This window comes from Corvus moneduloides, chromosome 3, assembly GCF_009650955.1.
Source record: "Corvus moneduloides isolate bCorMon1 chromosome 3, bCorMon1.pri, whole genome shotgun sequence".
Classification (NCBI taxonomy): Eukaryota; Metazoa; Chordata; class Aves; order Passeriformes; family Corvidae; genus Corvus; species Corvus moneduloides.
The window spans coordinates 89498338-89525042 of NC_045478.1; the positions used below are offsets into that span (position 1 = coordinate 89498338).

Below are 26705 nucleotides of genomic sequence, written 5' to 3' on the forward strand. Positions count from 1 at the left end.
TTTAACAGCCTACCTGAGCTCCTCAGTCTCTTTACATCAAGTAGATGATGTTTAGAAAAACGCTGCAGCATTCACCTTCCCTCAGCCAACTTCATACAGCTGTGGCCCATGATTTCTAAGATAAATGATCTCAAGCTGAAAGGATGTGATTCTGGGTTAACAGGGGCAAAAATAAAGCTGCGGTCAAACGAAAAGGAAACTTTACATTGTTCTGTATTTTGAAATTGATTAAGCATTTACAAACAGAGACCCACTGAAGTCCTAGAATTAGGCAGATCAGTCAGTATTGACCCTAACAGCCCTCTCCCAAAACAATTACACCTTAGCTCATCCCTGCTGGTAATGATAGCTCTAAAACAAACAGTACTTGAGGACACCTCGTGGTGGTTGTCTGGGAAAGGAAATTTGGTTGAAAAACACTGCCACAGACCAAGTCTGCATGTTTTATGTGCTCAGAAGTTGGCAACAACCCATCCCACACTGATTCTACTGTGCCAGGTCAAGCTTTGCAATGTGTTGTTGTGAGTCTGAGGTGAACTATATGAGACTCTGAGGCAGTGTAAACCAGGAGTCCACCACACCACCCACCCTCCTGTCCTCAATCCGTTTTCTTTCCAATGGAAAGCCGGAAGCATGGTAGGGAGGAGAGAGAGGAGAGGGCAGACAGTTACACACCCCGGCTGCATCTTGACAAACAAGCAGCATCTGACTGCAGTGCACATCTGGGCCTCCAAGCTGGAAAACAGCCCCAGGCCTCACAGTTCAGATGCACCTCTATGCCTCACAAGTTGTTTTAAGCAGGAAATTGCCCTGTGGCTGGCTATGAACCCCGAATAACTGGCTGTGAGAGACCCGCACCATCTTTCACAGGCATACTGCTGTGCTGCTGCACTGACAAACTCACAGGGGGAACTTGGGCATGTGGTTTCTCTTATTGTCATAAGGAAACTTCCTTGGCTCAGATCTGCAATGACCTCCAGACCTTGCTGGACAAGGTCACTCTGCTGCAGGAAATTCTGAGGTAGAAGCTGGTGGAAGCAAAGGCAAATGTAACAGTTACTGCAGGAAAGCAAGCTGGTACTTATTATTGTGACACCACTTGGATTCCCATATAGACTAAAGGCCAGACTGGCAGGAGGATTAATTCTGCAAGGTGCCAAACAAACCCAGAGTGACTCTCCACCCTTGCAGTTGTAAGCTAAGCTCAGGTAAAGGAAAACCTCTAAAGCTGCAGCATTTACTTCTTCACTTTTTTTTTTCTTCTTTTTTCTATATATTGTTTAAAGATCAAAGAACTGGAAAAGATGAAACCAAGAAAGGGTGGAGTCTGAAAAAAATGTGGCTTAGGTCTACAAATTATGATTTTATGGAGTTCATCAGATTTTGGGAGTGATGCAGACAATGATAAACACGAGAAGGAGAGAGGAAATACATTTCAGAGGATTAGGACTCTGGATCAGCTTATTAAGAAGAGCCTTCATGCATACTCATGAAACCACAGACTTCATTCTCTCTTTAGATCAAATAGAAGCCTCTATGCAGACAAGAAGGAAAAATTACTCCTACCAGAGCTCTGTCAATAAAGAAATGTCAATAATGGTTCAGTTGTTGAAACGATTTCCCAATGCAGAGGACAAAATACATTTTACAGGGTGGTCTGTTACTTCTTTCAGTGACAACACTATCCTCTCAGTTACAAATGATTACTTAGCTTTGCAATAATAGCTATGTTGGAGGCACACATCCATTTAATATTTGGAATTTTTCACATATAAGTCCCTTATGAATGGGAAATGTGTGTTTAAGATTACTAAATGAATAAAATGATCACTAAATTTCTGCCCTTTGAAAATTTGATGTAAAGTATCTGCCCTAATACAGATTTACACTGGTAGTTAAATCAGAGTAAATGAGAACAAACTTTGACCTCATGATATTCAGCACAGTGGTAGGAATGTAACACAAGAAAGGGTTACTTTCTAACTGCTTGTAAGATTTAAGGCAGATAAATAAATAATAATAAGCCTTTGTTTCTGAAAGGAGATATTCAGTCTACCCAAAGCACCATCCAAGTCATTAAAGGATTCCCAGGTGCCAGCATTTGGAAAGGGTATTATCCATTCAAACAGTTTAGGCAGAAGTCTCTGCTGCTCTCTCTCCTGGGTCATCTCAGATTTCCTCAATCTCTGCCCAGAGCTGAGTTGAGGCAGGAAAGAAAAGCTGGAAATTTCAGCGGAGTAACATTTTCACCTGAATTAGACAGAACATATTTTTCAGTCTTGCAGTAAAAATGAGGAAACCCCTCCTTTGTTAGTGCAGCTGCAAGGCTGGCTGGGTGAGGGCCACACACCGCATGTGGAGGGACAGACTCCGCAGCAGATGCTGTGCAGGGAACCCTCTTTTCCTCCCCTTTCTCAATATAATTTACCTGGCTCCACTCTATTACTGGGAATAGAACCCACATACAAATGTCAGCACAATGCAGCTGGGTTTTTAAAATGAAGTAATTCAGCAGCAGGTGGAAGAGTGAATCCACACAAAAGCAAAAGGCTTGCTGAGGAGATGGTGGAGCTTTGCTGGCAAGAGTCAGTGCCCCAAAGATGGGGATGCAAACACCTCTACTGATATTTGATGCTTGGAGGGCACAGACAGTTGTCTGAAGCCACACACCCCACCTGAGTTGGTCTCTGACTCCTGCACATTTTTAAACGTTAGAAGACCTAAGCAAGTGCCTTAGACTAAGTAGAAATTTTGTATTGGGAAGTATTTTCCAAGGAAAAACAAACTGTTGAAAACAGCAATCACTATAGAAAATGACTCTGAGAAAAGGCCAGGAGTCTCTGACTATCTGGCAAAGAGAGGCATGCAGATGTCTCCAACAGGAATAAACTCTGCCTAGATAAAAACTAAGCTTACTACAAGAAGAATATTTTCTGGAAACCTCATCTTTAATTAATGAGATCTGCCCCATCAATTGTTCTGATCCCAGCGCTCCCCTGGATGCACTTCTTTACTTCTGCTCTGGGTTCTCAGGCGGTAGGTCAGAAACACTCATCCGATCATCAGCTTGCCATATGCATCAGGCATCACCCCTGTCTTTGTTGCTCCTTTGCTTAAACACTTTAGAGAGATTCTGCCTGGAGCCACCCGAAAGCTTCAGACTTGTTGAGCTCTCTTCCAAGGACAAGTTGATTAAACCTTGTTACACCAAGACTGTGATTACTGCTGGCTGCTGTGTTGTGTAGTCTTGGTCACGGCTCTCAAAAGCCTAAGTCATTCAGGTCCCTGCATTATAAGACATGCTCTTCTACCATTTTGCTGTAGCAACTGCAGCTTGTAGAGATAAGGATGAGTGTCAGTCCTAAAAATTGAATTTATGAAGACCGGGGACTGTTGTCAGCAAGTTGCTTCCAGGGAATCACCAAAACAATTTAGCAATCTTTCATGCACTGCCTATCCTTGTAGGATGTCTGAAAAACCCTGTATTAGTTTTCTGTGAATATATTAAATCCTAGTGCCAAAACACTAAAATGATGGGCTGGATAGCACCCATACCAATGTGGATAACACCTATACCAATGCATTAAATCCTCCTGAAGCCTAAACACAGTCAGAACTACACTGACATAGCAATTTCTCACTGTGCTGTTTTGTCTTTCCCAGGGTTCCTCAACACCACTTTCCTCCTCAGGCTGTCAGCAGTCTGACTGGCAGCATGGTGTGTGCAAAGTCACAGTGCTGCATCTCATCCCTCTGGGTACCTGAAAAACAACCAAGACATGTGTGTTCAGCTGTCAGCTAGAAGAATCACAGCACCTCGAGTGATGCCCGGGCAGGATGATGTAATCAGCACATTGGTATTTCTTATCCTAGTAAACTCTACCTGTCCCCTGTGCCAAGAGTAGTCAGCATGATAGATGCTATTAGGGAAGTGATGAAAAGCATGAAACAAACCTTAAAGACATAGAAAACTTCATGTCACAAAATGACAAAGCTCTTTGGCTCTTGTGCCTGTCTTTTCCTGAGTAAGGCAGGATAACCACTTTTTTTTGGGCATATTGCCTGCCCAGGATTATGCCAAAGAGAATCCCCAGGGAAGGCTTGTGACAGTCATCCTGCAGATTTTCTCTGTATCTCAGCACAGCTGTTCCCATCCTGACCTACTAGCCCAATTTCTTGATGAGCTGTTACCGAGAGTGCTACTGCAGGCATTCCAGAAGTGGAGGAGTCCAGCTCATGGCACACACTGCACTTTCACCCCTTCCTCTCTGTGTTTCCCCATGACTACACACAGCTAGATCAGGTGTCATTAATGGAGAAAATGGCATTGGTCCTGGACAAGACAAATAGACCCACATCCTTTCCCTTTGAACAGTGTGCAGTCAAGGTATTTCCAGAGTTTTTCCATATTTAGTACAATCTCCAAGACAGAGGAAAGTGTCTGTGCTGTATCAGGTTGGGACACTTCTGATTGTTTCTGTTGCTGTTAAACTGTTACTTGGCTCTAGTTCCTTACTTTTTATGCTCAGCATAGCTCAAGGCTTCACTTTACAGTTCTTGAAGTTTGTTCAGCTGTTTATCATCCACAGTCTCCTCCCCTTCTGACAAGCAGCCATCTGTCTTTCCTTCCTTATTGAGAAAAACCCTGCACTTTCTTTTCTTGCTTACTGTCTTTTACTATCCTTAGCAGTAATGACTTACATGCAGGAAAATTATTCAAAGCTGCAATGTTTATGAAGTCAGAGACAGTCTGAACTTTTGAGATAATTTGAAGGAAAATCAGATTTTATATTCAACACACCTGGGAGGAATAGCCCCTATACTATCCATTTTTTTCTGCATCAGAACCAACTGCAGATTTGTCCCCACCACATAAAAACGTGAGTGATGGATAGCAGTATAACTTGTGATCAGTGACAGCCCAGTGGATGCCCAGGACAGTGCAATAGTTTTTTTTGCAAGAGTATTTTGAGGACAGCCTTCTTAATTTGTACCAGCAGAAACGGAAGTGACATGGAATGATAGCTATTATTCTTTCTTTAGAAAGAATGAGGTAAGAATTCTTTAGTAAGAATGATGAGATGAGGTATATTAAAGAACATGTAGGAAGATGAGCTCACTTCACTACATCACTAAAAGTGTTTTCAAATGTTTCATGAAGGTGTGCAAGCATCCAGGAGCCACTGTGCCCACAGCAGCAACTCACATGTATTTCAAATTGCTCAGTTCTGTAAACTTCACTACCTTGCCTGAGACGAGTGGAAGTGAGCCTGGGACTGATTTCTCCCCCAAAAGGACGCCAGCTCTAAAGGGTGGAGCTGGGAGAAACTGAAGCGGTTTGGCACACAGCTATGTGCGTGTTCTGTGCAAAGGCAGGAGAACTCAGTCCTCTGATGGGAGCTGCTGGACTGTGGCACCTGCCCTTGCTGAAGCAGGGGTCTCAGAAATGCCACCTAGTCAGCTGCCAGCTGAATGATGCCTGGTGCCTCTCTTCCCTCCTGTCTGCCCCACTGCTGAGCAGCTCCTTGTTTGAGCCTGGGATGGCAAGGAATGGGAGAAACTGCTTTCGAACTGTTTAATAACAGTGATGGTAACCTTCGACCTTACTGAATAGCAGCGCTTTTGACCTTTCATTTGTTAAATAATGCAACCACTTACTTCCCGATCCTTATCAGTGTTTAGTAATTGGGGTCAAGACAAAGGGGAGCAGAGTTACCCACCATACTTTACTGAACCAGGAAGAATTTCCTTAAGCTATAGATATCCTTTTTTATAATCTTCAGTCAGGACAGGCAAAGACTGGAGACTAGGTGGCTTAGAAGATCCCTAACAGGCTAAAGAGCCTCTCAGCTGTTAGCATCTGGTTTGAATCCAGCGGTGGTTGACAGTGGCAGAAATTCATTATAATCTTGGGTTGCCTCTCTGACTCATGTGAAACGAGTTTGGCTTGCAGTTCTGCTGTTTACTGGTCAGTTGTAGCCCTAACATAAAATATTAACACACACTTCTAGAGAAGTCAGTGATTAAATGAGTCTACAAAGCCTGAAAATTCCTATTCCATTGAGCAGATCAGGCACAGGTAGGTGGCAGCGCGGACAAAAAGTCTGCGGTCACTCCTGTGTGTTCTGCATGATTCGTGTCAAAGAGAGGTGGTTAATCTTCAGGAATCTGAGTTGCCTTTTGTGCAGGGTAAGTACAGCTAATGGGTCAGATTGTGTGCTGTACAACCCATTAAACATCTCACTTGACAAAAAATCAGGCGATAACTGTTACAGGCAGTGGTCCCAGGATCAGTGTTTTCCTTAGAAGTGAACAGGAAACGGATGAAAGAATTTATGTCTTTACAATGGATTTAGATGTAAGGGCATGCCCATATTTATGTATATAACGCACACATATAAAAGCTTAAACTTCCTGAAGACGTCAAACAGAAATTCTATTTGTCTAAGCAGCTGCAAAATCTCATTACTTATTTATTGTATTTTGTGTTAAGCCAGACAGCAAGATTTTTAGGGCAGGAGCTGTTTCCTGGATGTCTGTGATTCAGCAAAATGAGCTGCCAAAGAGCAGTCCAAATGCTGTAATTTATAAATAAGCCATTTATTTATAGAGGTACATGAGCTAGATAAGATCACAGAATCATGGAATGTTAAGGGGTTGGAATGGACCTGTAAGATCATCTAGTCCCAACACCCCCTGCCATGGGCAGGGACACTAGACCAGGTTGCTCAAGGCCTTACCCAATCTGCCTGTGAACACTGCCAGGGTTGGGGCACCCACAACCTCCCTGGGCAACCTGTTCCAGTGTCTCACCACCCTCACAGTAAAGGATTTCTTCCTAATATCTAACCTAAATTTCCTCTCTTTCAGTTTGTACCCATAACTCCTTGTCCTATCACTATGGTTCTGGATGAAGAGTCCCTCTCTGGCTTCCCTGCAGATAGTGGAAGGTTGCAATGAGCTCTCCATAAAACCTTCTCCAAGCTGAAGAGTCCCAAATTTCTGTGTGTCTTTGTAGGGGACGTGCTTCAGTCCTCTCATCAATTTCATGGCCTCCCTCAGGATCTGTGACATTGTAAGCAGTGAGCTTCAGAAGGGGTTGTCCATGTAAGAAATAAAGAAAACTGAGCTCTTTGTGGTATCCCGGTGAAGGTGCAATGCAATTGTATGCTCTTCTGCTTTTTGGACTTGGCTTTGGATTTAAGCCCCTTGAAACTGAGGAACACACGCGCAGGCAGACACCCATAACTGCATGCTTATTGTGCTGCTGCTCGCCAGCGTCTCTGTGTCCGGCCGGGGTTAGCCGAGCACGGCACGGCCCACGCAGCCTGCGGCGGAAGCGCGGGGTGACCCGCAGCCTTCCGGCCGCGATGCGGGGCGGGCGGGCCGCGGTCTCCCGGCAACGGGGACGCGGAGCGGGATGGAGGCGCTGGCGCTGCCCGCGGCGCTGGCGCTGGTGGCCGGCGGCGGCGCGGGGCTCAGCCCGGAGCGGCGGGCGGCGCTGGGCGCCTCGCTGCCGCTGCTGCAGCGCGACTACCGCTTCGAGCGGGTCTGGTTCTGGGGCTGCATCCAGGGCCTGCGCGGCGCCTACTACATCGCCGAGGGGCTGGGTCCCAACCGCGCCGCGCCCCGCAGCCGCCTGTACAGGTGGGGGGAGCGGGGAGCGGCCTGGCCGCTTTGGGGCTGTGGGAGTCGGGGGGTGCTGTCCGGCTCTCCGGGAGGGAGCCTCGCTGGGCCCTGAGGGGCCTGGCGAAGTTGCTTCGAGCCCTGTTCTTTAACGGGCTCAGCCCTGAGTCGTGCTTGTCGTTGGCAGCTTGAACTGCTTGGACTGGAGCCTCCTGACACCAGCCACCAAGGAGATGCTTGCACTGGCGGAGCAGCTGAAGGGCCGCTTCCAGGGGGATCCTTCTTTTGAGTACAACTTGGCTGAGATAAACGCAGAAGCTGCTGCAAGACTGACTGAAGGTGGTAGGGAGGTAAATGCAGCAAAACACTTTCAAACTGTCTTTGCTACAGTTGTGCCCCCTGCACTGGACAGGTGGTGGCTTCTCCGCCTTTGTAATGAGCAGCATGAGCGTGTGGTCAGGCAAAAGATACACAATTTCCTCTTGGTTAGAGCATGGGGCTAATAACACCAAGGTTGCAGGTTCAATCACTGTACAGGCTGTTCGCTTAAGAGTTGGATTTGATGATCCTTATGGGTCCCTTCCAACTCAGAATATTCTGTAGCTCTGTCTGTAATTCTTCACTGTCATTGTGTAGCAACAGCTTCTTGATTGAACTCTTACTTGAGTTTTTGCTGGAGTTCAACAGGCCTCAGAAATAGTATATATCCCCTATGCTTTATTATGCACAACTGGTCCAGATCTTCATGGTGGTTTCTGAAGCTTTAATAGTAACTGCAGGCAGCATTCTTTATAAATGATTAGACAAATCATAAGTAGGTGAATTGAGAGGGAGGAAAGAACAGATGAAGGGATGGAGAGTTAAATCTCTGGTGAGTCTAAACTGTCTGCTCCTAGTCATGTTTTCTGTCATATCTTATGAGAGAAATGTCTCTTGAGGTCCTCGTAGTGCCACTGGACTCCAAGATGGTAAGGTCATTGTGTCACCTCAAGTTTATTTTCAGAAATGGAAACAAGGAAAGCCCTGCCTTTAAAATTTCCCTATTTTTCTTTAAAGCCTGTGATCAAGGAGGAGGCCCGCCTCATAGCTACGATAGAACAGATAGACAGAGAAGTTGGTATCATCCCCCGGGGGGCATTTGTGAAGACTCCTCTTGGGTCTGTGCATGAAAACAGGCACTTTGAAGGTAAACTCTGATTGTCTTTATCAGGATCAACTGTACTTTGATCATAAAGGCTGTAAATTAAGATGACTTTCTCTAACTGATGTTTTGATTTCAGTTGGGGTTTTTTTTTCACTTTGGTAAGATGAACAGGGAGGAGAGAATCCAGTGCCACTAATGTTCAGGTGCATGATCCAACTCTGGAAGGTGGGAAAAAAGTCAGTAATAGTTCTGAGTCATTAAACTGAGTCATTTGTCTGTATAAACTGTAGTTTATGTCAGTGTTTAGCAGTTGCAGATGTAGTGAATTGTCCATTTAGATATAGGATATGATCGAATGGGCACAGAAAGTTGTCCTCAATTCGGTACCCGTTGGTTATCTGGGACTGCAGTCAGAATGGTCTGCAATGCACAGCATCAGGGAGTGCTGACACCTGTTTCTGACAAGCCTGCTGTGGAGTCTGCTGGAGAAAGACTGTGATTCTGTCCTAGGCTGTGGGCATCAGAGAAACATATACTCAATAGTATAATGAATGTTACCCTAGTTCACTGTATTAATGTTCACCAATGGCTGTTTGCAGGTCTGTCTTTGCTGGAGGCAAAAAAGTTAAGTTCCTATTTCCATTTCACTGAGCCTGTTAACCTGAAGAATAAAACCCTGCTGGAAAAGGCTGACCTGGACCCATCCACCGACTTTCTAGATTCTCTGGAGCATGATATCCCACAAGGTAAAGGTAGCAAAATCAACAGATGCAACAGGGAAGTCTGAATAGCCTAGGAAACACTGAGGGGACTGGTGTGGGTTACTGTAGAGATGGTATGCTTGGGAGAAGCTTCTGTGAATCTGTAAAGGAACTTTATCCTTTACTAAATATTACTAGTTATTTCCTGTTTTATGCAATTTTAAATGCTTACAATGGAAAGATGTAAGTGTACCAGGGCTGTCACATCCTCACAACAGGTCTGACCACTCTCTGCCTCAGTGCCACATTCCCTCCTGACCTCTGTTAAAGCCTGTGACAACTGGTGACCCTATTGGGAGAGATAACTCCACCAGTGATAGAGGCAATTTATGTGGTTTGAAGTATTTCACACCTCTTGTCCCATCCAGTATTGCTCTTTATCTAAATGGGCTCTCATTAACACCAAGCTGATATCTCGGAGAGGCTGAATTCAAATGTTCCTTTGATAAACTGGGTGGGAATAGTCTGTACTCTGGCAGGATTATACACTGTGAAAGGAGAAAAAAATATAGGCATACTGGATTGTATCTTCAGTTTACATCTCTGCTGTTCTGCTGGAGAACTGCAAATATATTTAAAGTCTCTTCCAAGGATCCTTCTGGCAGGATATTTCTCTAAAGAGATGGGAGTGGCTTGTTATTTGTTTCTGTCTGCTTTTTGCTGATTTGCTGCATTTTTTTTGGATTGGACCAAATGTTTCATATCCTCTGTCGAGAAAGATTCTAGGGAAACAATTAGAACTTAGATTTGTTGTTTTATTTCTGTCCTGGAGTAGTAGGATAGGATACTAGGTGACCTGTGCCAGATGCATAGATGAGTGGATGGACAGTGAATTGCCAATGTTGTAAATAGCTTTTCAGACTCTCTCTCCCTTCCTCCCTTTGGCAAAAAAAACCCCAAAAAACTGAGAATGTGAGCTCCTGCCCGAATTCTGAACATTTTTGACAGAGCATAAACCGCTAAAATCTAAACCACTCTTCAACTTACTGGGAGTGTTCTTGATGCAGTTGTTTTCCAGAGGTGTAGACTGGAGAGACTGCACATTTTTACATACACTGGCTCATTGAAGTGGCCCTTTTGACTCAAAGCAGAATTGCAAGAGGGATTAGATCCTAGATATCTCCTAAGAAAATTTTAGCTGCACGTTTGTGTGCTAGTTTGGGTGTTGCTACTGTTTGCCTTCCCCCTGCTCCCCTCCCTATTTTCCTCCCTCCCTCGTGGTAGCGAGGCACACCATGTGTTACACATGAAGATGGTGGTTTTTTTAAAGTCTTCAAGTCAAATTTGACTTGTAGCTGTATTTTACCCAGTGGCAGACAGAAAGTGGGGCTCAACCGTGCCACTGTCGTGATTGTGTTCCTGTGGCAGCCTGATGTCTCTGTAAGCATGAACCTTTGCCCCCTTCCCAGGCGGATGTTGCTGTTAGTGTAGATTTCAGTCTTCTTAAAAACGTTACCTCTTAAAGACTGCCTGAGCTAAAGTGCAGCTGAGTGCTTCTTAATGGAAGAGAAGATTCATCGTGGTGCCTGTGCAGCTCTGCCTGCTCTGTCCTGAATTCGGCGATGAGGTGAAGGAGGTAGGACAGGAATTGGTTACAGGATCAGCAAGGCATGTAGCCTCTCTAATTGCATTCTATTACATGCAGATAGGAGCTCTGACATTAAAGAAAGATCAACCCAGCCTCCTTTAACAAGCATTCAGGTTGCCTAAAAGTACTGGTTGCTTGTGAAAATGTGGGGGAAAAAAAAGAGGGCAGACACAGGCTTTCTGCTGATTTTATCAGCATGGCTTTGCCAAAGTCACTCCTGGTTGTGAGACACTCAAACTCTGGTTCTCAGATAACTTTCCTTCAGCTCTGACAGTGCATGTTGGTCCTGACAGAGCAGAAAAAGTAGACAGTGCTTTTTTTCTATTTACTGACATGTTGTTCATAACTCTGGCAAATCCCCTCACTTTGACCTGAAGTTTTTCTTGCCTTTCCTGGTTAAATCCTGTCTTGACCAGTTATTGTCAGAGCAGAAGTAGGAATTCTCAAATTTATTGCATCTAGAATTGTGACTGAAGCTAGAATTGTCTCTTTTCTCAACAAATACATAAGAAGCGATCTGGGGTAAGTGGCACTGGAGTGATGCTCCCAGCCTGCATTGGCTAAATTCCCTTAGCATCTTAAAAGACCTAAAGAACAGAACTGAGAGCTTAAGGGCTGATTTTAACCTGTCTAAAAGTAACAACTCTGTTGGAATAGTTTTCTCTATTAATTGGAGACTTAGCATCTGTGATGGCTGTCAAGGGGGTAACTGTCATAAGATATATGGTGTGTCATTATAGGAGAGCAGAGGTGTCTTACAGAATGGAAAGTTGGAGGCAGAGAGAACATTTTATATGACAGCTGAGAGGTGGGAAGAAAGGAAGTTAAAACTAGGTTGAATAAAGGCAACAATGGTAAAAGCAGAGTTTAGTGCAAAATTGGAAAACCTGGAGTTTTGTAACAAAACTGTCTGCCATTCTTATCTTTACCAGTGATATCCATGGTGTTTGCAGGTTCCAGATTCTGTCTGTGTGTCTATCTATCAGGTACTTTAAAAGTTCAGAATATGTTGCTGCTCCTCCTTTAATCATCCTGTGAGTCTGTCTGTTTTTTCTTGGTGTCTCAGCCCCCACAGACAAGTGACTGACTTAGTTTTTTTTGGGTTTTTTTTTAATGCATTTTTAAAAATGATTCTAGAGAAAAGTGGGAAATGAGAACCTTGTCTCGACAGCATGAACATGGAGAGGTTGTGATACTGATCTTCTGTCACCACAGTATCAGATCATGTAATGCTTCATCTTGATCCAAATGGCCAGCTGGCCAGACCGTTGCATGATGGGATCTGTAGGTTTTGCTGGCCATATGTCTGCATTAAAGATAAGCTTGTTTGCTCTAGTCTAAGCAGACAATCTGCTCAACTTTATGCACAATTAGATGTGGCCTTTCAGCTGTTGGCACACTGCCAGCGTTGTCCTTTCTGCTGCATGGAGTTTGGAACCCTGGACATAGTATTTCAGGAACTAGGGCTGTGGCAGTTTTACATCTGCTTGTAGATAATGGAATGGCAAAGCAAATAGCAATAATTCCTAGCATGCCTACAGCATTTTCCCTTGATGACTTAATGTTGTGGAGATATGAAATAAGAGAGACTTCTCAGGCATTGATAATGATGGAGGAAGTGAAAATGGAGGGGGAAGGTTGATTTTACTGTGGCCCTGGTATCAGATCAGAGTATGCTCCATTATGCAAGGATAAAGAAAGGGGATGAAGGAAAGCCTAAGGTACTAGTGTAGAACAGAAAGCTTGGAAGGAGGTGAGACAAGGGATGGGGAATTCAGTTCTTGGGCACTTTGAAACTACAGTTCAGAAAAGCAATAACTTGACTCTGAGGGTTACAGATTACTGACTCAGATTACTTTGATATGGAGATAAGGGACACCAACAGAACACTGCTAAAAACTGATGTAGGTGGGGAGGTATGTCTAGATAGGAAAAGATATGAGTGGAAATAGGATTTATATGAGAAAACTTTCTTCAAAAGTCATGACCCCCAGCCAGTAAATAGCTGCCTTTGGCTGAAAACCCACCACAGTTCCCTTGTAGATTAAGAATAGAAATTAGAATTTAAAAAGACATATAAAAGGAAATTCAGAAGGTTTGGAATGATTAATGATTGATATAAATTGGAATTTATAATGAGTAGAGAATGACAAAGGGAGCCAGAATAACTGGAGTAGTCCATGACAACGGTAAGGCAGATTTTTTTAAAACTATATTGAGAAGAAAAGAAAGCATAGTAAAGGTACTGGAAACTGTCACTAAATGGTGATGGTAAAAAGGCTGATAAGCATGTGGAAGGGCAGAAGAGCTCAATTTTTTTCTGTTCTATTTTTGGAAAAAGTATGGACTTGATCAAGACAATAAAATACTGTTTCAGACTTTGCTAAGGGAGGGTAGAATTAAACAACATTTACTGTGGGTCAAAAACATTAAAATGGCCGAGTCAGATAAGTTACTTTTGAAATCATTATCTCAGGAGACTTGTGGCATAATAATCTTTAATATATCCCAGCACTGCAGATTTATTCCCCTAAATTTAGTCTTCCTTAGCAGTTGTGATTCAGAGTTCACTGAATGGATGTATTTCTGGAAGAGGTCAGAAAGGGACCAGTGACAATATTGATATTCTTCAAATATTGATATTCTTCAACTTATTTATAAATAATGTAAAAGTAAAGGGTTGGTTGAGACACAACTAATGACACAGGGAGGATGGATACAGAGATCTGGAAAACTGGGCTTACTTAAATACAGTACATTTTGATGTGCCTACCTGCAAAGTCACATGAGGAACGTAAGGACTGTAAGTCAGACTTTGAGAATTGTATTCTAGAAGCTGTGGCTCTGAAAGGAAATCCAGGCACAACCCACTGAACATCAGCTCCCAGGCTGATCCTGAGACTTAAAAGGGTAATTTGATCTGCAAATACATAAACAAGGGTGTAGCAAATAGGAATGGGGGGGGGGTGTGACTTTACTTTTGTATATACTGTTAGTGGAATCATAACTGGATTACTGCACATTGAACACTGGAGAGTTGCAGAAAAGAGTCACAAAATTGTTCAAGGGCTGGTGAGAGATATAAACAGTTCAATCTGTTTATCTTGAGGAAAAGCCCATGAGAATGGCTGTATTACACTGTGTAAATACTCTGTGGAGTTTAAGTATTAGGTACTGAGGATCTATTTATTGTAGCAGAGAAAGGCATAACAGGAATCAGCAGCTAGAAAGTATAGCCAGAACTAAAATGAACAATTAGATAGAATTTTTAACAGTGAAATGATTACCAGTTAGCAAGGGTAATGGATGAGCCTGTGTCTCTTGATAGCTTAACATCATGTTGGATGTCTTACTGGGAACTGTGATTCAGTCAAATGCAAATACAAGTTGATAGTCCCAGACATGCATAACTGACTTCAGTTAAACGGGCAGTGGTATGTAGGAGGTATGTCTGGCCATAAACTTGATGACAGCCATGGAGGGTGATGTTCAGCTCGGACTTCTTCTTTGTCAGTAGCAGTAACACAAAGGTGACAGTGGGTTCCTGAGACAGTGATTAAGTGCAAGTCAGCTCACTTCAGCTGGCTTTGCTTTCTGAACTATGATACGTGAGGGCTCAAACGAGGACTGGGGAGATTCCTGACTTAGTGCTGTCCATTGTGGATCTTTATTGCTGGGAGAGATTTTATAGCATCATTCCAAATGGGTATACAGTGGCAGGGTGAATCAGTGAGTCTTGTGTACTTGCTGTTTTAAGATGAAGGTAGGGTAGAAGAAGTGCCTAGACAGAAGATCATTTCAGCTCCTTTACCATTTGACTGTGGAGGAAGTGACAGCCACTTGCATTGTAGCTCTATTTCTTCACCTGAAAGTGCAGTGGTTTTGGGGCATTCCTTATACAGCATTACAGACAAAGGGATTTGTGGCCATTTCTTTGGCTGAACACTTTGAGCACTAGCTTTTCTGTAAGCTTGCTGAACAGTAGCCTCAGTTAGAACACTAACCTCCTGTCATCTGAGGTTCATTAGCACAGTCTTTATTGGTTTAGCAAAAGCTGGTGCCTAATGGGTCCTTGAAGATGGAGGGGGTTGCATTTCTAAGTGGAGATAGTTTCCGTGGCTGCTCTCAAGGGCCATTTTGGTAGCCCCATCATGGCTGTCCCAAAAGTCAGGGTGCAGGAAGGAAGAAGACCAGGAGGCACGACCCTGCTTTATCTCCATACATTAACACAGCTAATTAACTTGCTTTCGATCTCCCTCCCCCTCCCTTCAAGGCGATTAATCCCCTATCAGCCTCGGTTTCCAGCTATTTGAAGAGTCTGTGTCTGCAGAGGTATTTACAGCCCCCAGCCAGCCACCAGAGGCAAGGGCCCTTTATCAGGGCTCTAAGACAAATGGCTGCCTATCTCCCTAGTGGCCTTGCAAAATCCAGCAAAGTGCTATGCTGAGCTGGCCACCTACTTTCACCCAGCCTCCCTTCTCCACTAACATTTCACAGATGTGACCTGAGCCCTCCCCTTTCATTGCTTAACAATAAGCAGCACCTCCCCAGCTCTGTGAAAGCTGAGAGCAAGAGCACTTTACTCTTTAGCCTGCCAAGAGCCACACGGGGACAAGGCTTTTCAAGCTGTCTCACTGAAATCCAAACTAAAAGACTCATAATAAATGAGAGGGCAGTACTTCATATTCGCAGGGATAAAAAGAGGTAGCCAAAATGTAGACTGAAATACCTAGCATGGCTCACAGCTATCCTCATTCCTCGTTAGGAGATGTGGTCCTTAGGCTTGGTGAATGTGTGAAACTGAGCTACAGAATCCCATGGAGTTACCTGACATTAATACAAGTAGTTCTGACAAACAAGCTTTACAATACAGTGTTAGAGAATGAGAAAACTAGATGAGTGTGCGCCAGAACAGCAGGATTTCTGATCTGAAAATCGAACCCAGTATCTGGCTCAGTGGGTTGTTAGTAAAAGCATTGGTACCTGAATTTCTCTGTTCAAACTGAAGTCGGCCATCCCTAGCAGTAATTCCAGGATGGCTCTACCTGCTTCCTTCCAGCAGGGTGCACTATGGTGCCAGCATTGTCAGTGCTGAGCACAGTAAAGGAAACCACGGAAAAGTAAAATGAGAAAGAAAAATCACCAAGAGCAGCATCAAATCGAGAAAAAGGTATGGCCTGAGTTTCCAGACTGTGTGTGGCATACTGGCCTCCTGAACTTTAGGTACAGAGAAGATATTCTCTCCCTTTCAAGCTTAGGCAATTTCTGGAATGGTCACTAGGCTTTTCAGTAGCTTTCTCAGCATCCTTAGCGATCACGAGCATGCAAATGGACATACACAATATATAGGCATGTCCCCTACATTCTTCGAAAGTAGGGTCATTCTTAATTTTTGCTAATGATGTGTAGAGGCTGTTAAGGCCATTCCTGCAGTGATCCAAAAAAGCTGAGAGCAAGACAAGATGCTGTCCTTCCTACAAGCTGGGGTGCTGCCAGCTCAGGAGTTCAAGATCAGACTGCAACCAACCTCTCACATGGCAGCACGGCAGGAGGACTCCCAGCCCAGCTATTATTAGAGCTTTTGACTGGCTGATCATGGTCTGCTTTGATTGCTGGAAAGGAGCCTGTTTTCCTTGGGCTTTGTGTGTCTGGGTAATAAAGCAGTGCATTCACTGCTTTTGGGTCCTAGGTCTCTATCACCTCAGGTCTTGTTTAGTCAGACCTTGGATGAGTTTATACTGGAACAGGGCTGCCCATCAACTGAGAGCTGTGGTGGAGTCCTTCGCCCTCCTGACTGCTGTAGGGAAAGAATGAGGACAGAAGCAGAGTCTTTGTAGCAACTTTCCAGGGATTGTATTTAAAGGGTTTTTTTCTCCTCAGTGAAAGAAATCATGACCCACCCTGTCTCCATTTAAGCTCCTGGTTCCTTGGACATAAAAAGGAGATGAACTTCTTGCTAAGATGATGGGAAATGCTGGTAAAGCCTTATAGGACCAGAAGCTGCAGGTTTATTACCACATCAGTTGGCCTTGGCCTAACTTTTTCTCTAGGGAATGATGAAAAATTACTTGTGGGGAAAATCCTAGGACAGTCTGTGTGTCACTGAAGTCAGAACGAGGTCAGCTTTTGCTAGGAGTGATCTATTCCTGAAGGGGCTCCAAGGAGTGGCAGCTCCTGCCTGGGCAGTTGCTGGCACTGGTGCCAGCCCTGCATATAGCTTTGCTTTGCTGTTTGCTGCCCCTTTGGCCACAGAGCTTTTCAAAGGAGGAAGCCAACTGGCATTATCTTGTTTTACTGTACACAAATATCATATAGATTGAAATTCTGCATGCTGAAGGGGTGTGTGGCAGTGTGTAAAGGGAAAAGGACAGGGGACAGTTCATCTTTGGGTATATTTGTACAGCAGTTATGCTGAGCAGAAATAGCTAGGCTATCACAGGCACTGGAAGATGCTTAGCCATCTTTAGTATTCAGAAGTAGCTTGAATATCAACACTGCATTGTGTGGATATGCTCAGTGTGACAGTATTCTCAGAAACTGGTAAAGTCTTCGGGTAATTTGGTCCAGAATTCGTATCTAGTTTAGTACAAAAACATCAACAATTTGTAATCCGTGCCATCTGTTCCTCATCCCAAGCCCTTTTAACTAGCCTTGCTAATTTGACGATGAGGTAAGAAGTACAACTAGGGGACTAACAGGGCTTGTGGCCTTGCCCCTCCTGCAGGAGAGCGAATTGGATGTGCTCTAAGCATTTGATGGGTTTTGAATCTCAGCATCGACTCCTTTGTGTTTTCTCAGAATTCAGAGATCAATGTGAGGTTCTTTGCCTCTAATCCAGCCCCCGTTCATCATTATCACCTCCTCAAAGTGGCCAGTGCTTTGTTACCAGGAGAGGAAAAATCTTACAAGGTGGCCATAATCTCCTCTGAGAGTCAGACAGATATTCTCCCGTGGGTAAGAAAGTGACAGTGACCAAAAGCTCTAGGGGAAGCAGGCTAGAACAAAGCTGCCCATTGCATCCTTTCATCAAACTGTTAATCTTTCTTTCAAAGACATCACATTTGTTTGGTGACAAAAGCCCCAAAGAAGCTGAATTGAGCCTGAAATCCTGTAGCAAGATTTAGAGGAAGCGTCTTTCATTCAGAAAAGGGAGGAGCAAGAGACTCCTTTTTCTTCCTACCAACCAATGGGCTCAGAGAAACCCACGAAGGTGACGGATTAATGCAGGGGCTCCCCAGGTAGATGCTACGTGACTCCTGGCACGCTCCAAAAACGTTTCCACAGCGACCAGCTGAACAAGAAATATGGAGTGTGATGAGATCTAGCATTAACTTGTGCTTTGGAAGGAGGTGATTTGCCACTCTGAGAGATTTCTAAATTTACTACAGAAAACCCAAGATTCAATGATCTGTATGATAGTTGTCAGAATACAAATAGCATGGATTTTAATCAGTTTTTCCTACTCCTTATAAGTTTTGATTGCATATGATCTTGCTGTTTCTTCTAGTGCACAGCCCTATTCCAAGTCTTTAATGCTTTCTGCGCAGTCTGCATCTTTTTTTAAATGAGAATTGTTTTGTTTTATCAGGTGGATTTAGGACTAAAGGGCAAACTAACAGGGTATAAGGGAGGCTCTAATTTGATGTGTATTACTTCAGTACGAGCTTTTTCAGTCCTTCCCATCCTCTGCTGCTCATTTATATCTGTGTATTGTCCCTTCTTTTGTGTTGGCATTGCTGGCTGTGCAGTCAGATTCCAGCTGGAAAAATAATGTTATTTCTGTCCAGTATATTTTTCAGCCAGATCATTTCCCCAACCTGACTCACTGAGCAGTAAACAAACACTTTCGTGATCTCTATGATGGAAGAATGATGAGGGTGGGAATACAGGTTTGAGGGCAGAGGCTGCTTCAATTGGATTAAGCAGCACTGTTGTTGGATGTCTAAGTATGGCCTGAATTTCTTTTTTACTTGGAGGTACCTGAATACCGTGTATCTGGGACAGCACTGTGATCCCTGAGTCTTCCTTGTCAGCAGGAAAGAGGTTCTTCATGTGTAAATGGAAGGCCTGGGCCTGTCAAAATCATTTCTACTGTAAAGGCATCCCCAGTAGGAGAGGATAATGGAGAGGAAAAGCCTCTAAAGTATGATCATTTTACTTTTGGGGTTTGGGCATGGTGGTTTTTGTGTCTCAAGGACATGGAAGGCATTAGGACCATGCAAGGGTTGCTTGGCAGCATCTGACTGTAAGCTGTGCTTTCCTGGCTCTGGAGGCTTTTAAAAATAGTACTGAACCTGCAACCAGTCTGTGTTTTTATTTAATTATTATTAAATAGTTATATGGGGAATTGGAAATATTGACAGCAGTGTTAACATATGGGGTGCAGGTGGTGTGTCAAGCAAATGAAAGAGATTTAGTTTGCAGCCAGTAAGTGGCACGAAGGAGTTTGGGCCCCACATAGGAGTGTTTGGATGTGTCCTTATGGCTGGTAGGCTGTGCATGAAATGTCCGTGTGGCACAATTTATTGAGAGCCAAAGCACAGTGACCTTTCCTTACAGCTGCTCTGGTTTGCAATTTGTCTTTGTTCCCCACAGACAACAAATTAGAAGTAGGAAGCTCTTCCCAGTGTAGGATTTTCTGTTGGAGGGAAATGGAAGATAAATCCCATGCGTGTAGTGAGGCTTTGTCAGCTCTAAGTGCTTGGGGTCATGCAGCCAAGCAGCGGCTGCTTTTGCAGAGGGAAATGTTATGTTGCCCCTCTCTGGGTGTTAATATTTGTCCTGGAACTCCATGTTTGACTCTCACTCGGGACTAACTGCAGCAATAGACCTGCTCTTGTGGCAGCATACTGTGTTAATGGTAAGTGCAACCACGCTGTAGCTGCTTTTCCCTTGAGACATTTCCTCCTTTGAAGAGGAATTGATAATGTCACTTTTATGACCCTCTGTGAGCTTTTGCAATGTGGAGCCTCTCTATCAGGCTGTCTAGCTCTTAAAGCTGTTTCTTCTCAAGCTTGCACTGAAATGAGACATCACTGAATCACCTCCAAAGCAGCAGTGTTATGAGAGGTCATACTGAAAGTGGACCAGTTACGGCAGGAAAGTTCTTCTGCAAACAGCCCTCTTAAAAGGGTTTTGTTTAAAAGCTCATGTCTCACGCTCCCTATTACTTCTGTGGATTACAAGATTCAGCCCATAGCTGAGGCAGACATGGGGGATGAGACAGGGATTTCTATTGGCGACTGGAAAGGAAGAAGAAGCTGAGAAGGAGGTTGACTTTTGAAATTCAGCCCTGGTGTTCTGGCAGCTGTTGAAGGGCCATAAAAAAGGCAGTGGTTTAACACTGGGTGAGCATCAGCATCTTCAAAGCACTTTCTTGTTTGGGAAAGATGTAAGGAACTCCTCAGAATTCCGGCCTGTGTTTGGAGGGGTGGAGGCTGCAGCCTGATCCAAAGAGGGAATAGGAAGCTCCAGATCTTCATCCAGCGGATACTTTTCCCATGCTCTTTCCTCCCACACAGCAGCTCCCTCCCTTCCCTTCTGGAGCTGCAACAAGCAATAGTTTCAGCACAGACAGTGCTTGGCTTTCTTAAGTTTTCTGGGTGCAGCTTAAATATTAACTTGCTCTTTTAAAAAATGCATTTTGAACTTTGGGAACCTCAACAGAGCAGTGTTACTGGTAGGACTCTCTAGTGTGAGAGCAATGACCAGTTCCCTGCACCTCAGCAAGCTTTACATGATGAGTGAAGTTAACTCTGCTGCCTGATTTAGAGACAGCACACATCGAGATGCAAGTTAGAATCAGTATGTAACTCTAGGAAATCCAACATTTACTTGCTGTCTCCTAGTTCTAGTTGTATTCCCTACAATGCAAATATTAGTACTTTTAAATCTTTTTTTCTTGACAACTTTTATCTAGGAATCTTGGTGTACCTTACAGACTGATGTTTTGAGCTTCCCAGTCTCTCAGTAAAGACATATTGTCTGACAGAGGGACTGCCATGGAATATTCACAGCCAGTGATGGAAAAGATTTGGACCCAGCAGCCTGCTTCTGATTTGTATACTAACACAGACCTGCAGCTGTCTATGCAATGGTTTTACCCCAAGGACTGTCTGTAATAGCACAGAAGTTTAAAAAACAAAAGAGAGAAAAAGAAAAAAAAAAAAGATAAAAATAGCATTTAATTTTCATAGTTCTCATTCCTTTTTATATTGCATTATTAAATGCATTTCTGAGACTTTCTCCTGAGGAAGGTGGCATGTTCATTTTAAGCTATTATTGCCATACTGTTCATTAGTTACTGTTTAGAGTACTTCTAGAGTAATTTATGACAGCAGTATTTCAAGCTCCTACAAGAAATGTGAGCCTGAAAAAGCATCTTGCTTGAATATTGTGAGATTTGAGCTGTGATGGAAGAGAACACAAGTGTCCTGTATCTTTCCAAGAGAACAACTTTCTCCATGTCTCACGAATTCAAATTGTGTTTTATGCACCATTTCTTGAAGTACTGCTGATGTGGTGAGTTATGGGGAAAAAAATGTACTGAGATAACAGGTTCTTATTTTTTCTCTTAATGAAAAGGTCCAAAGAACCCAGATAGGTTACAGAACTTTAATGTAATCTCTTCTTAGAAAATACACCAGCATTGTGTAACAAATGCAGTTTCTGAATGGGTTTTGTGTGTTGCAAAAGTCCAGTCTGGAAAAGTATATTGAATAAATAACCTTTGACGACTAGGTTAAAAAAATGTCTCCAGTGATCCAGTTAGTAGAAGGTGGAAGGTGGCACTGCTGCTCCTCTTTGGCTGGCAGAATAAAGAGCAGCTCTAGGACTAATCATCATTCTGGCTGAAAACAGGATTCCAGTGAAAATGACATTACAGTTCCAGACGGCTTCTTGTAATTTTTTCCTGTTCTCAACCTGTTGTGCTGGTCCAGATGGGATTGCCCTTATGTAACCTGCTTGTTTTTGTTCAGGCCCTCATTTCACAGGAAGGCTTATGCAGCATCAGCAAAACTTTACTGCCCATATTTGTGTAGAACTACATGGAGAGTGAAGGGCCAGAGAAGAGCTGGAAAGTGTAACAATAGTAATTAATATTCCCCAAAGGTCTCACATTTATGAAATGGCAAATTCGAGCCCTTTGAAGGTTCACAGCTTGGACAGATGATAGGGAAATGCAGAAACTGCACATCACAGCCTTCAGAGATGTAGCGTGAAAGTGAATGGAGCCATCTTCAATTATATCTGTCCGTTTCTGCCAGATGTGAAGGTGCATGGGAACTTCCTTTGATCAGCAGAGTCTGCTGATGAATACTCTGCTGAGATTGGTAAGTCTGTGTGTCACTGGGTAAATGTTCTGAGGAGATCATGGATCCATGCTCTATTGCCCCAGAGCACAGATGTGGGGATTTAATTATGTTGAACTTGATTTACTCTACCTCCTCTGTGAATTTATCCAACAAAAAGATGTCTGAATGCAGATATAGTTCCTAACAGCATTAAAATCCCTGTTTTCACTCTTACCTTTCCCACTTGTCATGCTCCATGCATTTCTTTTTGTTCTGTGTAAATGGTTTGGGGCAGAAGGTTCATTTGTGTAGGTGAACATACATAAGCAAGCTATCACATGTACCCAGGTTGTTAGATGCTTCCAGTATGTTAGGAGGCACTACCAAAGTAGATAATCCCTAAAGGTTTTCACCGGTCAGCAAGGCAAGGCATAGTCCTATTCTTGACAGACTTGCTTCTCAGAGGACTGGTCCTAAATCAAAGACAATGAGAGTTCCTCATTGCATCATCTTTTTGTCAGAGAAACGTTTCAAAAAGTTTACAGCATGTCGTCGTCCCCTTCCCCACAAACCAGTGTGTAAAGCTGCAGCAAGTACCACCAGTATTTGGAGGAAAGACTTGTCGATCATTTCTGCAAATTCAACCTGAAGAACCATGCACTGGGAGCAGTCGTTCAGAGGAGAAATTGACAAAGTTATTTGTCACTATTACATTCAGACCTATTTGCTTGCTGCTTGTTGCTCAACGCTCCTATGCACGGTCATGCTACTGCCGCTTGTAGAGACAAAGTTCCAGAAACTGAAAGCTTCTCCTTTGACAGCAAGTGGCTATAGAGCTTCAGTTGCTGGATGATCTGCCTTGTAGTGAAGTGTTCCTCATCTGGGTTTACATGCTATCCAAGTGGTGAAATTTCTTAAGAACATGCATATTTTTTAAGAGACCCCCTCCATCAGGATTTGTAATCCTAGTGGCTGAACCATAATAGGTGTTTTTACTCCAGGTATGAAAAAGATCCAGTCCAGTTTGTGTCCATGTGAGTGCCAACAGAGAGACTGGATGGGAGATTGGGGTTGCCTTGTATGTGAAACCACTGCCTGTGAAGATATTAGCTCATGTTGTACCTAGGACTTGTGTAAAGAATGTCACAGGGCAAGAAAGGTGACAAGATGGCACACACCTGTATTGACCGTCTCATATTAAGTAGTGCACTGCTTTACTGCAACTCCAGTTGTTTGTCTTTAGTGGAAACGTGGAGGAGAGTGAGTCAGAATTAAGTTCTCCAAAGCAGAAATCTCCCGAGTCAAAAGACTGTGAATGTCTGTTTTGTACTTCTGTCCAGCAGCTTGAGTGAGTCTGTCAGAAAGGAGGTAGGTATTGCTGTTCACTGAGTTCCACATTTGCACAAGGCTGAAGAGAGTACTTTGAAAGGTAACAGATCAGAGGTGACACAGGGCTTGCATATTATAGTATAACAAACATGTGGAACTTGCTACTGAAGAAGACAGAGGAAATAGTGGTGTCCAAGAAACTTTTGAGAAGTACAGAAATACGAAGTGAAGAGTTAGGTAACAGTGGCACAACTCATGTCATCTGGGTTTACAGGGGTTTGAATTGTATTGTTCCTTTCTGGTTCTGCAGCCACCACATAAACGTTTCCCTTCAACTTCCCTCCTTCCCTCAGCTACCGTAGTTTGCCATGAAGTGCACATGAGATAACATGTACTGTGAGGAAGCACGCAAGAGCCAAGGCTGCACAAATGTGGATTGTCCAGCTAGCTGCTGCCTCTGGCTGTCAGGCAGGCCTAACAGCCTGTGCTTCCCTGCAGCTGCTGGAAGACCAAACAAAGCTCCAGGAGCTGCAGACAACGCTTGGGCCACATCCCAGGGATGCTGTAGGAACCTGTGGTGTTAAAGCCCTTCAGCCCTTTGTCGGATGTGACTAAAATTGGCCAAGAGTCACAAGTGAGTGGGAGGGGGAGGACAGGCAGCTGACAGCAATCATAGAAGCCCTTCCCCAGGCTAACCGTGACATGAGTAAGCATGAATCATAGCATAAATTGATGAGGCTAAAATTAATGAGCCTAAAATTATCTACAAAGATGAATACTGCCTAAATGGCCCAGCACATTAAGCACTTTCTGCTTACTCTGGAATTGGCAGATTTTGGCTTTGTGTGCAGATAGGCTGACTGCTTGACTCTAGGCCAGTGGTAGCCTGACTGTTCCAACCATTTTTTTTTTTTTAATTTGGGCCTGCTTCTTTTTTTTTAGATGGAGATTCAGCAGGAACCTTCTTCCCTACACTGTAGCCTCTAGGCATTACTAATTTGGTGCTGAAGCTGGTATTTTCTTCTCCTCGAAGTTCCTTGCCCTCTGGCACTGAATCCAAGGTGATGCTTCAGCCCCCTCCCTCTGGCACAGTTCCCAAGCTGTCATGTCAGATGCAAAATAAATACTCAGTGGCTCTGAGCTCCTTGCATCCAGAAGAAACTGCATTTTCACACTGGCTCTGAACCTCTTCTGTGGAGCCAAAGCAAAATTAATGTGGAAACTAATCCCTCTGCCCCTACCACGCACATCCTCTTCAACGGTGGAGCCAAGAACGACTGAAGAGAATTAACCTTTTCCATAAATTTCTCAGAGATAGGAAATACCCTACTTTTCATTTTCTCTTTGTTTTTTCCATTTGCTGCATCAGAGAAACCAGTCTTCCCTGAAGGAGGAAAGCACCTTCTTCCTCTTCCCACTACTAATGCTACAAGTTTATTTTAAGGACAAATTTCATACCTATGCAGGATTGCTAGAACTCATCTTGGCTCTCTAAAGCTATTAGCTACACCAAGTAGGTGGTAGAGCTTGTTGGAGTAACTGCTGCCCACTCAGAAGCAGTCAAGAATAGCTGCAGCCTCTCCTGGGGATCAACTATACAAGTCTGGAGCTTGAGGGTCCCTTCCTGTGACGCATATAACGTTATCACCAAAGCCATGGGAATATATTACTATGTGGACCTAGACACAGACATCTGGAAATGAGGGCAGCCTGCAGTGCTGAACTGACAAAGGGAAAACAGGGCATCGAGGTGTATGTTCTCCCCGACCTCCTCCTTTCAGGTGTCACAAACTCCAGTGCAGCCTTGTGCCCTGTTAACTGGTCAGGTAGAACCCATGGCAGCCCGTCTCTCAGCTCAGGACAAGTCGCTGCAGGAACGCTGCCTCTTTCTCTTCTCCAGTGATTCACCTGCCTATCTTCTCACACAGGCTCCTGGAGTATCCAGCTGGAGAAGGGAGGCACTGTGGTGGTGCTGCGGAGCCTGCTGTGGCTGGGACTGACATTCTACCATGTCCCAATGACCAAGCAATTTGGCTACGTCTACTTTGGCACTGGTGAGAAGAACCTCGATCTGCCCTTCATGCTGTGACTCTTCTGTCAGGGACAAGGACTCAAGAACTAGAAAAGATTTAGACTTTATACATAGGAAATTTTGTTTACTGCTTGTTCTAATAAAAAAGTGAAACCTCTGCACTTTGAGCAGCATTCTTTTGTGCCTGGACTCTGGCCCTGATTCTTTTCCTAAGACTTCATTGTATGCAATCCTCCCTCAACTCCAGATTGAATTCAGAGAATCACAGAATATTCTGAGTTGGAAGGGACCCACAAGGACTATCGAGTCCAGCTTGTAATTGAATGGCCCATATGGGGACTGAACACAACCTTGGCATTATTAGCACTGAGCTCTCCCTGTAATGTGTCACTGCAGATCCTTTCGATAGTAACAAATGGCATTTTCTTCCCTGAGAGGCAAGCTCTAGGTCAGAAATCAAACCTAGGCCATCTGTCTGATTACAAAAGCACCTTGCTTACACAAGAACTAATTTGGAGACATGAATGAATACCTGCTGTCACCCATGAATGACAAAAGCAGAGTCGGAGTCAGACTGGAAAGCTGATATATACTGTAAGAGATCTGTACTAAACCCTGAACTCTAGAAAGGCATATTGAAGAGAGTATTGAAGAGATGTTAGATGTCCAAAATTAGAGGGGTCTTTCCAGCTCATGTCACTCAACTGTAGGAAAAAAATAGCTGTGGGCATCACCTGGTCTTGAAAAATGTGCTTATTTAGGTCCATGTCAAGGCAATGGTTTAATCCAGTGACTTTTCCCTTAGCAAAGCTCACTGAGCAGAGCTACCTGGGATAGAAGACATAGTAACTTCTGTATGTATGAGAAAAAAGGAAAACATTTTCCTTTCTGAAGGGCTGTAGCTTTCAAAGCTTTATAAAACAGAGACAGT

General features: G+C 43.8%; 1 protein-coding gene across 1 annotated transcript; it reads left to right on the forward strand.

Annotated features, from left to right (window-relative positions):
- Nucleotides 1-7420: 7420 nt before the first annotated feature.
- On the forward strand, nt 7421-25941 carry RSPH9 (radial spoke head component 9). The gene is made up of 5 exons (XM_032102677.1): nt 7421-7647; nt 7814-7976; nt 8683-8812; nt 9370-9516; nt 25671-25941. Exons 1-5 carry the CDS (start codon nt 7421-7423, stop codon nt 25829-25831), a joined length of 828 nt encoding a protein of 275 aa, XP_031958568.1. The 3' UTR covers nt 25832-25941.
- Nucleotides 25942-26705: the final 764 nt, after the last annotated feature.